At 39.5% G+C, this 13,647-nt stretch overlaps 1 protein-coding gene across 2 annotated transcripts; it reads left to right on the top strand.

Annotated features, from left to right (window-relative positions):
- The first annotated feature begins 540 nt into the window (after positions 1–540).
- Positions 541–9,745, top strand: LOC307129242 (uncharacterized protein). Of its 2 annotated transcripts, XM_079821477.1 has the most exons (4): positions 541–595; positions 1,405–1,537; positions 5,446–6,186; positions 8,109–9,745. In XM_079821477.1, exons 2-4 carry the CDS (start codon positions 1,453–1,455, stop codon positions 8,159–8,161), a joined length of 879 nt encoding a protein of 292 aa, XP_079677603.1. In that variant the 5' UTR covers positions 541–595; positions 1,405–1,452; the 3' UTR covers positions 8,162–9,745. The 2 variants fall into 2 exon arrangements, with proteins under 2 accessions (XP_079677603.1, XP_079677602.1); XM_079821476.1 differs by lacking the exon at positions 8,109–9,745 and having other exon boundaries at positions 5,446–7,696.
- The last annotated feature ends 3,902 nt before the right edge of the window (positions 9,746–13,647 follow it).

Genomic DNA, 13,647 nt, shown 5'->3' with positions numbered 1-13,647 from the left:
ACAAAGATGGGATACAGGAAATACAGGACGTCAGCTTTATGAACTACAACGGGAAGTAGAAGGAGTGAGGAAGACAAGAATACCAAAGAGGAAACTATTCTAACAAGATTAAGGGTGGGACATACCATGCTGAATAAAACTTTAAAATTAATAAATAAACATCCAACAGGATTATGTGAGTACTGTGGACTAGAGGAATCAGTAGAACATGTTATATGTGTCTGTCAAAAATATAATAATGAACGAGAAACAATGAAGAATGAACTCAGAAAGTTGGGAGTGGATGATCTAAAGCTTGAAAATATATTTAGTTACGGATTAGAGAGTTTATTTTTTATCTCAAGAGAACAGAGCTGATTAAGAGAATTTAGGGTTTATTTATTTTTATTAATTTATTTTTAAATGAAATGGGTAAACTCTGGTTCACACTCCAATACAGTAGGTGGCGATAATGCACCTTAACGTTGGTGCCACCCGCCATAAAAAGAAAAAGAAGAAGAAAAATGAGTGAACAGGACTTTTATTTTGCTCTGTGATGACATCATAAAGCTGCGCAGAGCTCCTGTGACTGTTATGGTGGTTAGACTGAAGAAAGGTTAGTGGTTTTTCGCTTTTAAATAGATACACACCTCTTTTACAAGAGGTGTAACTGATGTATTATTGAACATATCTTTGTAATATGCAATTCATGTAACATTGGTGCGGTATTTCTGTGAGTAAATCCCTTACGAAAATTAACCATAGTTCTACTACAAATAAAGCCAAAAACACCCATGGTTATTATAGTTAAACCATGGTAACCACAAATTAAACATGGTTTTTGTACTCTAACCGTAGTTTAACCATGGTATTTGTGGTAAAACTGTGGTTATATTAATGGTAATCAATTAGCCATGGTTACTACACTTTTACTATAATAAACCATGGTTAATTTATATAAGTGAAGTATATTCACATGTTAGTAACAAAAGGTGAGTCTCATATCGCGACCTATATTGTGAATCCGCTCATGATAAACACTAATTCAGACATGAAGAAACTGAGCTTTTCAAAACTCAGAGTCAATTGAATCGAATGCTTTGCCAAATGACTCACTGATTAGAAGCTTGATTCGCCGCGTGCTGGTGAATCGTGCCGCTCATTCATAAGCAAACCATAAATGTTTTCATGACAAGACATGTATCCATAAATATGTACAAATCATTAAACACCCAAACACCCAATGTAAATCATACATTATTATGACGTGTCTGTAATTTAGTTATTTTATTCATTTGTGTTTTTTGTGGCTATTTTTAAGGCCATGAACTATTTGCCTGACAACTAAACTAATTGAGTCCCAATTATTTTTCTTTCTGTGAATTATTATTCTCCTCTTAAACATGACTTTGTCCAAACACACAGGAGAACTCCTGGAGAAGCCTCTGAGATCCACGTGACACTGTTATAAAGATGGCGTTGATTAAACAGGAGAGTGAAGACATAAAGATTGAAGAAGTGTTCAGTGTGAAACATGAAGAAACTGAGGAGCAAACAGGTTAGTGTCATTCTCAAAGCTGAACTCAGTCCTGTGATCCTCTACAGAAATGAAGTATATATTTGAAGAATGTCACGCGTGTCCTAATTAAAGCAGTTTTATTTGACATGGAGACGGTCGACGTGTTGAGATCACATGACCAGAATGGAAATAAAGTGTTTGCACATGAACTTTAGAGGACATCTACACTCGCATTATATGGACTCTATCAGGGCTGTGCACAGACATTTGGAGACGCAGTGGCCCAAACCAAAAAAACGGGCACTATAAGGGGGTTGAGTATCATCTTAATGTAAAGACTGAATAACAAACCTTTTAATTGTGTAAATACAATTGTTAGGCTTTAGTGCTAGTTCAACTTAAGTTGTTGTAATTACGCTTCTAAAAAGTTGATTCTGCGCTAATTTGATCTCATATTTAATGTGTGTGTTTTTTTTTAAATGTTGTAGATTTAAGTAGCAAATGAGAATTGCAAAAACAATTGAATATATATTGAGACAAAATGTCTTGTTTATGATTTTCAGTTTTGCTCAAAGTAAATAAAGCAACCATTTTTCAATAACAGAAGAATATGTAAAAGTATGGTATTTGGGGTAAAGGCACAATGATAATAAATAGTTAGCTGACTTTTCCATTTTTTGACATGACATGGTTTGAATCAGATGGTAAATGTCATATATTAGATTGGGTGTCCACCTTAGTCCACCATCATATTTATAATGAAACCATTAGATTTAAAAAAAAATATGATAATAATCATATCATATAATAAAAATATTAGTTTTTTCAAATTAACGGAAAATGTGGGGCAAAAACTACCAGAGGAGAACCATCCTCAGAGAAGGATGATTCAAGATTCAAGAGATTTATTTGTCAATCCATAATTATATAGAGCATATATAACCAGCAGTGAAATGAAAGTCAGCTCCGCTCCATGGACAGTGCAATATTAAAGAAAAAAAGAAAAATACAACACAGATGAAAATATACATAGTAGTACAATATACACAGATAAAAAATATTCATAAATAAAGCTATGAGAATACAGCATACAGTTTTTTAACATTAACATCCACATACTGCAATTGCACTGCACTTTACTTTCCTATTGTTACTGCGTAACAACCTGTAATAAACCTTGCACATTATACTTCTTTATATATACATATATATATTTTTTATGTTAACCACTTATTTTTAAGTCTACAGTTTATCTCACTTATCATATCCACTTATTTTTTATATTTTTTATATTTTTATTTTTATCTTATTTCCTATTTTTATCTTTTACTTGATTTATTTATAATTCTACTTATGTTAATACTTTTTATTCTAATTTTATTCTATTTCTATTTTAATTTCTTGTAACTGTTATTTGCACTGTCCATGGAGCGGACCTGTTTACATTTCACTGCCAGTTGTATATTGTGTATATAACTGTGTATGTGACAAATAAAACTCTTGAATCTTGAATCTTGAGAAAATGAATTAAGGTTAATAATGTACAAGAGGCAATGTGCATATGTGCATTATACTGTAGTCTTAAATATTAAGATACACAGGAATGTATAAGAGGTAAAAGTGCAAACGGGTCGACACTGACAGTATGTCACATCGAGGTAGTGAATGATGAAGATCTTACTGATAAGTGGATATTAAGTAGAGACATCAAGATGTTAAGAGGCTGGTTTTGTATTTAAGAGCCTAATGGCCTGGGGGAAGAAACTCCTCCTGAGTCTCTCAGTTTTTGCCATCAGACTACGGAAGCGCTTACCAGATGGCAGCAAAGTAAAAAGATGGTTACTGGGGTGGATGGAGTCTTTGATCATTTTAACAGCTCTGCTTTTGCAGGATCAGAGTAACACATCCAACTAGGGATGTTCATTTAATTTATTTCCCCTTAACCGACATCCTTATAGCCGTTGTGCCGCTGAGCTTTAGGTCTCCATTCCTTAGCCATCAAATGGCGGGATTTTATTATATCCCCATAGCAACACCTATCGGTGATGCAGTGACAAGAGACCGGCTCGAAAGGGAACGTCTCCGGTTACCTAACATAACCTCGGTTCCCTGAGAGGAGGAAACCAGACACTGCAGACACTGCCATGTTACATGACTCACCTTTATTTACCGTTAATGGGAATTTTTGGACGAGAAGGCCTGGCTCTCAGTCTCTGCTCTAATTCATCCCAAAGGTGTTCTATCGGGTTGAGGTCAGGAGTCCTGACTCTAGAGCAGTGGAGACGTGTTCTCTGAGTGACCAATCACGCTTCTCTGTCTGACAGTCCCATGGACGAGTCTGGGTTTGGCAGTTTCCAGGAGAACGGGACTCGCCTGACTGCATTGTGCCAAGTGTAAAATGTGGTGGGGTTGTTTTTCAGGGGTTGGGCTTGGCCCCTTAGTTCCAGTGAAAGGAACTCTTAATGCGTCACCAAGACATTTTGGACAATTTCATGCTCCCATCTTTGTGTTTGGGGACGGCCCCTTCCTGTCCCAACATGACTGACCAGTAGGCCTGTCACGATAACAAATTTTGCTGGACGATATATTGGCCAGAAATTATTGCGATAAACGATAATATTGTCGTTCTGAGACCATTTTCATCTAAAATAATGGCATAATAATGCAGGTACACCTTTTCAAAGATCAATAAACTTTTATTTCTAAAGACTATTTAACACTGAAAACGGAAAACATTTTAAATATCCACAATAAATTAACAAAACAAAAAAAGCAATGGACACTCCTGTTAACAAAAAAATGCACTTGAATAAACAGCTGGAAAACTGCAGCGGATGATTGTGTTGTAGGAAGTGCTGGGAATCAATTAAAAAAAATTAATTAATTAAATCACATTTTTTTCTGTAATTAATCACGATTAATACATTTTAATGTTTTGATATTGTAATAATTTCAGTTACTCTCCAAATTAGAGAAAATTTATTGACAGTATATTTTAAATATGGTTCTGTTCCCGTTGTTCTGTGATGAACATTAATGACAGACATCATCAGTGCTCCTGTCACTTTAAGAACAGCCGCAGCCGAACATGCGCGGGACAGCGCGTAAAATTCGCGTCATCTCATTTCCTCACAACTCTTTAAGTTCATTTAAGACTCCTAATATGAGAATACTCAAAATTCTCTGTGTTGTTGTTGTCATTGTTTGTCCATGAGCAAAAGAGAACTCGATGGGAGCAGGAGACTGCGTCGAGTGTGTGTGTCAGAGTGTCCCTCGGTTAGCTGACATGAGACGCAGCCACACAGACAGGACACTGACACACACACACACAAACACACAGGACATTGATATACAGCGCGTTCTCCTGTGTCTTGTCACGCTTAGAAGCATTTACATGTATAAGAGCGTGATCATGTAATGTATGCTCGGCAAAAATGAATATAAAAACGGATGCTGGAAATTATCACGGCCGGAAAAATTATGGAGCTCATTTTTTTTGTGCGATTAATAGATTTATTGAATATCGCGACTGGCCTACTGACCAGTGCACAAAGCGTCGCTCCATAAAGACATGGATGAGCGAGTTTGGTGTGGAGGAACTGGACTGGCCTGCACAGAGTCCTGACCTCAACCCGATAGAACACCTTTGGGATGAATTAGAGCGGAGACTGAGAGCCAGGCCTTCTCGTCCAACATCAGTGCCTGACCTCACACATGAGCTTCTAGAGGAATGGTCAGAAATCCCCATAAACACACTCCTAAACCTTGTGGAAAGCCTTCCCAGAAGAGTTGAAGCTGTTAGAGCTGCAAAGGGTGGGCGACTCCATATTAAACCCCTCTTCAGTAAACTTATTTCTGTAGGTTTTGATGGCTTGTGTTGGATTTTATGTCTGTTGTTCTGTGCCATTAAACTGGTGTTAACTTGTATTTGTCTTTTTTCGCTTTAGGCCTGATGCCGCTGAAAGAGGAGAGTCAGGAACTGAATAATATAGAAGATAAAGATCAGTGTGAGAAACATCAGGATTTCATGACTGGAGAGAAATCCATGAAGATTGAAAATATTCAGAAGACCAAATCTAAGAGTAATTTAAATTGTGGTCAGTGTGGAAAAAGTTTCAGTCGAAAACTAACCCTGGAAGTCCACATGAGATCTCACACTGGAGAGAAGCCTTACTCCTGCCAACAGTGTGGAAAGCGTTTCACTCAAATACAAAACCTTGATGTCCACATGAGAATTCACACCAAAAAGGGTTTTACCTGCAAACTGTGTGGAAGTAGATTAACTCAAAAACGAAGCCTTAATGTCCACATGAGAATTCACACTGGAGAAAGACAATTCATCTGCCAACAGTGTGGAAAAAGTTTCAATCAAAAAGGAAGCCTTAATCTCCACATGAGAATTCACAGTGAAGACAAACGTTTCACCTGCCAACACTGTGGAAAGAGTTTCAATCAAAAAGGAAACCTTCAAGCCCACATGAGAATTCACACTGGAGAGAAGCCTTTTTCTTGCTCTCATTGTGGAAAGAGTTTTGCACATCAAAACACCTTTAAAAGCCACATGAGAATTCACACTGGAAAGCCGTTCATATGTGATAAATGTGGACAGAGTTTCGCAACAGTAGGACGTCTCAAGTATCACATGAGAATTCACACTGGAAAGAAACCGTTCACATGTGATGATTGTGGTAAGAGTTACAGTCACAAAAGAAATCTTAAGGTTCACATGAGTTCTTGCAAAGAAAATCGTTTATGTGTTATAAATGCTTCACAAGTAAAGTAACCACAAGCATTCTCTCAAAGAAGTATGGTTTTATGTCATCAGTAGCTGTGTTTCCATTACCCTTCAAATTGCGCAAGTTAGAATTGTGAATTGAAAACGCATTGCAAAAATTCCCATATATTGCAAAAAGTTGCCCTGTGTGAACAAAAGGCAGGACCAATGCCTTGAGAGCTTTAGGTGCCTCACCATTGATTCTTACTCACCGATAATTGCAAAACACGTCCAGAGAGCAAAGAGATCACAACAAACGCAATCTTTGCTCAAATCTCGGGGAAGGGATGTGGCCTCTCCAGCTAAAAGGAATAATGTATCAGAAAGCCACTGCAATTCACCAACATTCATCCCAACCCCTATCTCCCTTTGTTGGTGGAAGTGGATGTCACCATTAATCAAGCTCACCTATTCCCCTTCGTCCCTTCATCATGGACACCATCTCACCCCAGCACAGATACAGTCAGCGTCTGGTCTCTTCATTGTATTACCCTGTAAAACTCTACGAGTAAGACAAAAGTAAGACTTTTCATGACCAATTTGTATATTGTTCATCTCCTTTGTTTCCTCTTCTTTGCTCATATTCTCTTCAAGATGTGACGGTACAGTAAACGATACATGTTTACTTTTACTTTTAATTTTAACGGAAAGGGTGGTCTGATCAATTTAACGACAGAAAGGGAAATGGAGGCAAGGTCTATTTAAGCAGGTTGAAGGACACGTCACAAGGTATGCAAGTTGATTCGTGAAAGAGAGTGAAGGAAAACCGTGTGAAATGGAAGATGGCGTTTGTTCGAACTGATGTTACCCGTGCAAGCTGTCTGATGCGACGTGGAGTCTGTTGATTCCCTAGTGGCGCTCTTCAAAGACCGTCTGCTGTGTGGAAAGCTGTTCACAAGAGTCTAAAGTCTGTTAAACTTTCTTCCTGGAGTCTGGCGAAGTCCAATCTTTACTCCAGTTACGATTCCGTATGCCAAAAAATGGGTCCGTGTGCCCGATGCGCAATCTCACACTCATTCACACATTATCAAACACACACTCATTCCATTCACATCCGCACATTGGTTTATTGCTTATACGTGTTTTGATTGTTTTAAGTCTAATGCATTTTCATTTAATATTGCATGTTGTTTTGTTTTTCAACCATGAAATGTGTATTCAATAATGTATTTTTCTTTTCCTCTTTTTGTTTTATGAAAAGTTTGGTATGTATGTGGACACCCGAATCTGCCAGTGTGGACGTCCAGTTATAGTTAACTCTTATCAGCTGGGATTTCGGCTGTAGCGTCATTTGTGAACTGTGATTATTGAGCGTGTTACCTTATGATCTATAAAGATATACTTTTTATTTAGTGTTTGCTTTTTTATTATTTGATTTAAACAAGTACCCTTTTTGAATAAAGAAATAAATTCCATTGAAATTGAAGCTTGTTTGGTAATCTTTGTTTTTTGTGTAATCAGTGGTTTTCTTTGCTATCCGGGGTTGTTTATATTTTTATCAGTTTTAAAAAACTGTCTGGCGCCCGAAGTTTGCATAAAAGAGAAATGTATTTAATTTAAGGGCAGCCACCACCATTGTTATAAAGATCACAACTGAGTTACGTCCAGTTAACTCAGTTTCTGGAGTCCACCAGTACCTGAAGAGTTGTGTGCACTACAGCTGTGACAAATATAATGGTAGTGACCATTTTGTTTTCACAACATTTGCTGCTTCAGATTTTCACATTTCTATGGTATACTGGAAAAAAAGGAGAAGCATTTCATAACTCTCAAAGGCTTTTATTAACAAAAGCATTGAGAAGAGTCAATATTTACAGAGTTGTTCTTTCTTCATAGCCTCTGCAATTTGCTCTGGCATGCTGGATATCAGCTTCTGGACCAAATCCTGACTGATGGTGATCCATTCTTGCCTTATTGGGAGTTGATCACAATTGGTGGGCTTCTGCTTGCCCACTTGCCTTCTGAGGGTTGACCACAGGTTCTCTCTATGGGATTAAGATCCAGGAATTGCCTGGCCATGGATCCAGAATTTCAACGTACAGTGGGGAGAACAAGTATTTGATACACTGGTGATTTTGCAGGTTTTCCTACTTACAAAGCATGTAGAAGTCTGTATTTTTTTTTAATCAAAGGTACACTTAAACGGAAAATCCAGAAAATCACATTGTATGATTTTTAAATAATTAATTAGCATTTTATTGTATGACAGTTTTTCTTTAAGAAGCCCTCCTGTTCTCCACTCATTACCTGTATTAACTGCACCTGTTTGAACACGTTACCTGTATAAAAGACACCTGTCCACACACTCAATCAAACAGACTCCAACCTCTCCACAATGGCCAAGACCAGAGAGCTCTGTAAGGACATCAGGGATGAAATTGTAGACCTGCACAAGGCTGGGGTGGGCTACAGGACAATAGGCAAGCAGCTTGGTGAGAAGGCAACAACTGTTGGCACAATTATTAGAAAATGGAAGAAGTTCAAGATGAAGGTCAATCTCCCTCGGTCTGGGGCACCATGCAAGAGCTCACCTCGTGGGGCATCAATGATCATGAGGAAGGTGAGGGATTAGCCCAGAACTACATGGCAGGACCTGGCCAATGACCTGAAGAGAGCTGAGACCACAGTCTCAAAGAAAATCATTAGTAACACATTTCGCACGCAAGGTCCCCCTGCTCAAGCCAGCGCATGTCCAGGCCCGTCTGAAGTTTGCCAATGACCATCTGGATGATCTAGAGGAGGAATGGAAGAAGGTCATGTGGTCTGATGAGACAAAAATTTGAGTTTTTTGGTCTAAACTCCACTCGCTGTGTTTGGAGGAAGAAGAAGGACGAGTACAACCCCAAGAACACCATCCCAACCGTGAAGCATGGAGGTGGAAACATCATTCTTTGGGGATGCTTTTCTGCAAAGGGACAGGGCGACTGCACCGTATTGAGGGGAGGATGGATGGGGCTATGTATCGTGAGATCTTGGCCAACAACCTCCTTCCCTCAGTAAGAGCATTGAAGATGGGTCGTGGCTGGGTCTTCCAGCATGACAACGACCCTAAACACACAGTCAGGGCAACTAAGGAGTGGCTCCGTAAGAAGCATCTCAAAGTCCTGGGGCCTCATTTATAAATGTTGCGTACGCAGAAAAGAAGGCGTACGCCGCTCTCTACGCAATAATTGGTATTTATAAAAAGCAAACTTGACGGGAAAATGTGCGGTCCTTCACGCAAGCTCTGACCCAGGCGTATGCACAAAAACGGGTGAAATGAGAAATGGCGACACCGTCGGCAGATGGAAGAAACACGTGAGAGTGTGTGAAACTGTAGACCGTTATGTAAAAGAAATGGCAATACTGCCTCTCATAAATAACATGAAGACTTCACAAAGCAAGTCTTACAATTAACAGCCTACACGAACACCCTTTTGATCGATCTGCAGTGTAAAACAAACAAAATCAAACGAAAATTACAACAGAAATGCAAAAAAAAAAAAAAAAAAAAGTGAAATATGTTCTGCAACAATATTGGCATGTTATGCAATTCATCCTCATAAATAATATGGTAAACATAACGAAATAATGTACAAAACTGATATTATCGTCATAGGTGTCCGTCTGGCGGAGCAGATATAGATGCAATTAGATAGACAGATAGATAGATAATTAGGAAGATAGATAGATAGATAGATAGATAGATAGATAGATAGATAGATAGATAGATAGATAGATAGATAGATAGATAGATAGATAGATAGATAGACGTATTAATTGTCCACTGGGGAAAGTTGTTTTCATAGTAAACATTTCTTCATCAGCTACGGAATCATGGTATTCATGCAAATGCCTTTAGTTAGTTTTATTTTCGATAAAATAACATATGACGTATGTCTCAACCATTCAGAAAGCTGCAAGAAATTACATTTGCACTGAACTATTTCCCATTTCCACGTAGATAATAGGGATAGGGATTAATAGGGATTCCCCAATAATTGCCGCCAGTCTCTCATCAAGAGGGGTCAGCTCCGGTGTCCCCTTTCCCCCACCCGTGGCAGACACACTCTGGCGATGGAGCGCTAGACGCTTTTTTGCCTCGACTTTGATGTCTGACCATTTCTTTCTTTTTTTCGGCCACGGTCCGAGTGTAACCAAGGGCGACCACTTTCCTGACCAAAAAAACACAAATCTCACAAAAATAACTTATGTTATTTATACAAAAATAATTATAACAAACTGAATTTAATCAACACAGAAAAATAAAACAAATAACAAACAGTTAAATTCCCCCTTCGAAGATGTCAATGACCAACCAACCTTCCATAAACCCCAACACAATCCCAGCTTAAATCACACATAATTCAAAAATAAAGAGAAAAAAACGAATTACATAAGTGTTCCCGAAAATCATATTACACCAAAGGAAAACCACTCAAACGAAACTAGGAATCAAACCAGGAAAACGTACACTCCACGGCAACCATAAATCTCATGCAAAATGAATTAATGTGGTTTCCAAGCATCCATACGGTAGTATGGGTAAAAAGGTTGGCTGGTAATACGAGGCTGGGAAATGGCATACAAACAAAACAAATAAAAGACAACAAAAAAAAAAAGCACCTCACTAGCCAGTCCAGTTCAGTACAAACATAATTTCTCCCTGCGCTGGAGGCAAACAGCGCGCACATACGGGGACTGGCTAGCTGAGGAAAATAAAACAAAAACAAACACAGGAGGAACAGCGATCAACTAAACCTAATAAACAAACAAAAACCACAAATTACTATACACCAAAAAAACACACCATACATAGTTTTACTTTTTAATCCTAAAAAGCATAAAAACATTTACAGACACTATATAAAAAAACTTCTACAGTTACCTGCCACACGGCCACCAACTCACGATCACATGAAAACGGGCGTGACTAACGGCATGCAGACCCACGCTCTCTGCATCTGCAGTGCACTAAAACATGATACCTCATTTTAGTAAACAAGGCTTTACGGATGTGCATCCCATCGATTCACTCATCCTACCTGCTCACAAGACCATGTCCGCGCACACTCAGCCACAGCAGCACTGCCGGACAGCACAATGTTTGCATCTATGTTAAAAACACCTAATTTAATTGAACAATATTTAATAAGTGACAAAACAAATCGAGGTTCACTTCAGCCTACCTGCTCACCCAGACCGCATCCGCGCAAAACCCGGAAGTGCTGCCAGACCACACGCGTCCACACAACAAATCGGACCCCGTCTCTAGATCTCCCTTCAGGTGCCTACTTAAAAACCCTCTCCCTACCTGGCAACGCCCATTAATCACATCAATAACCACCTCACCGGCTACATTCTTCCCCCTAGGAATTTATTGGTGACCCACCAATGCACACATACACAAAAAAATAATATTCTCAGGGAAAACAGCACATCCACTCGGTCTCAAGTATTACAATTCATCTCCCACTACTGGCACCACTGCAGCCCTAGGCAGTCTATATGGGTTTGAATGCTGACCTGCTGTACTTCTCCCAGAACGTCTCAGGTCCAAGGGTTGAGCCTCCGATACCGGGGAACTTTCCAGGACACTAGCCTCAGCTATCTTTGGTGATGCATCACACTCACCTCGCAATAATACACATGAGGCTGAATCATCGTCTGAATCTATAATAGACCCACTAGTCGAGCCCACTGATTCAGACACAGTAGAGTCTCCATCACTTACGACCGGGTCAATAAACGCCTTACGCATTTCCATCCGATGGACCTGCTTCACAGGCCCTGTCTGGGACACAGGAGTAACAGAGTACACAACACCCTGCTCCCCTGGTTCACGCAAAACCTTATACAGACATGAATCGTACACATCCTGAATCTTATTTCGTCCACGATGATGACTTTTAAGATAAACCAACTCACCCGTTCTAAAATCCTGATCATTTACTCTACCTTCGTAGCATCGGTTACGACGGGCGACCTTTTCTCTCAATCTCTCCTGTACCTCACCATATGCTGCCTGAAGCCTATCCTGATGTTCCACAATCCACTGTTCGGGCGCCTCTATGGCCTCTTCCAACTGATTATTTAACAAAAAATCAACCGGCAACTTAGGTTCACGCCCAAACATTAAAAAATACGGGGTCATACCAGTAGAATAATGCACTGTGGTATTATAAGCATAAACCTTCCGGGTTTTGTCCTGGGTCTCATCTCCAACAACAATGAGACGGCATACTTGGACGAAGTGGAGCAACTGACATCATGGTGCCAGGACAACTGTCTCTCTCTGAATGTTAACAAGACCAAAGAACTGATTGTGGACTTCAGGAAGAGACAGCATCGGTCATACTCCCCTCTCATGATCAGCGGGACACCGGTAGAGAGAGTGAGCAGCTTCAAATACCTGGGTGTGAACATCTCCGAGGATCTGACCTGGACTACACACATCCAGACACAGGTGAAAAAAGCCAGGCAAAGACTGTACCACCTGCGCCAGCTGAGGAAATTCAGGGTTTCACCAGCCATCCTGAAAACTTTCTATCGAGGGGCGATAGAAAGTGTCCTGACTCAGTGCATCACAGCGTGGTACGGGAACAGCACCAGTCACGACTGCAAAGCCCTGCAAAGAGTGGTGCGCTTATCCGAGCGCATCTCAGGCTCAGCTCTCCCGTCTCTGCAGGACATCTTCACCAAACGCTGCAGAGGTAGAGCTACTAAAATCATCAGAGACATTAATCACCCTGCAAACTCTCACTTCACCCTGCTGCCATCTGGTAAGCGCTTCCGTAGCCTGATGGCAAAGACTGAAAGACTCAGGAGGAGTTTCTTCCCCCAGGCCATCAGACTCCTGAACTCAGTCACGTGACTCACTTCACCCCCGCACACACATAAACATCCAGTCTTTTAACATTAACATCCACATACTGCAATTGCACTGCACTTTACGTCCCACTTTACGTCCCTATTGTTACTGCGTAACAACCTGTAATAAACCTTGCACATTATACTTCTTTATATATACATATTATATATTTTATGTTAACCACTTATTTTTAAGTCTACAGTTTATCTCACTTATCATATCCACATATTTTTTTATATTTTTATTTTTATCTTATTTCCTATTTTTATCTTAACTTGATTTATTTATAATTCTACTTATGTTAATACTTTTTATTCTAATTTTATTCTATTTCTATTTAATTTCTTGTAACTGTTATTTGCACTGTCCATGGAGCGGACCTGTTTACATTTCACTGCCAGTTGTATATTGTGTATATAACTGTGTATGTGACAAATAAAACTCTTGAATCTTGAATCTTGAATCTTGAATCTTGAATAAACAAGCTGTGGCAAATGCTGAGGCCACCGCCTCTTTTTCTCTGGG

The sequence above is a fragment of the Gobio gobio genome (genome assembly GCF_949357685.1).
Source record: "Gobio gobio genome assembly, chromosome: 7".
NCBI classification, from domain to species: Eukaryota; Metazoa; Chordata; class Actinopteri; order Cypriniformes; family Gobionidae; genus Gobio; species Gobio gobio.
This window is presented reverse-complemented; position numbering and strand designations above follow the sequence as displayed.

Excerpts from the sequence above, each read along its gene's own strand:
- LOC307129242 (XM_079821476.1), top strand. The coding sequence starts at position 1,453 with ATGGCGTTGATTAAACAGGAGAGTGAAGACATAAAGATTGAAGAAGTG. Across the intron at positions 1,538-5,445 it reads AGAAACTGAGGAGCAAACAG|GCCTGATGCCGCTGAAAGAG; the intron begins GTTAGTGTCATT and ends TTTTCGCTTTAG.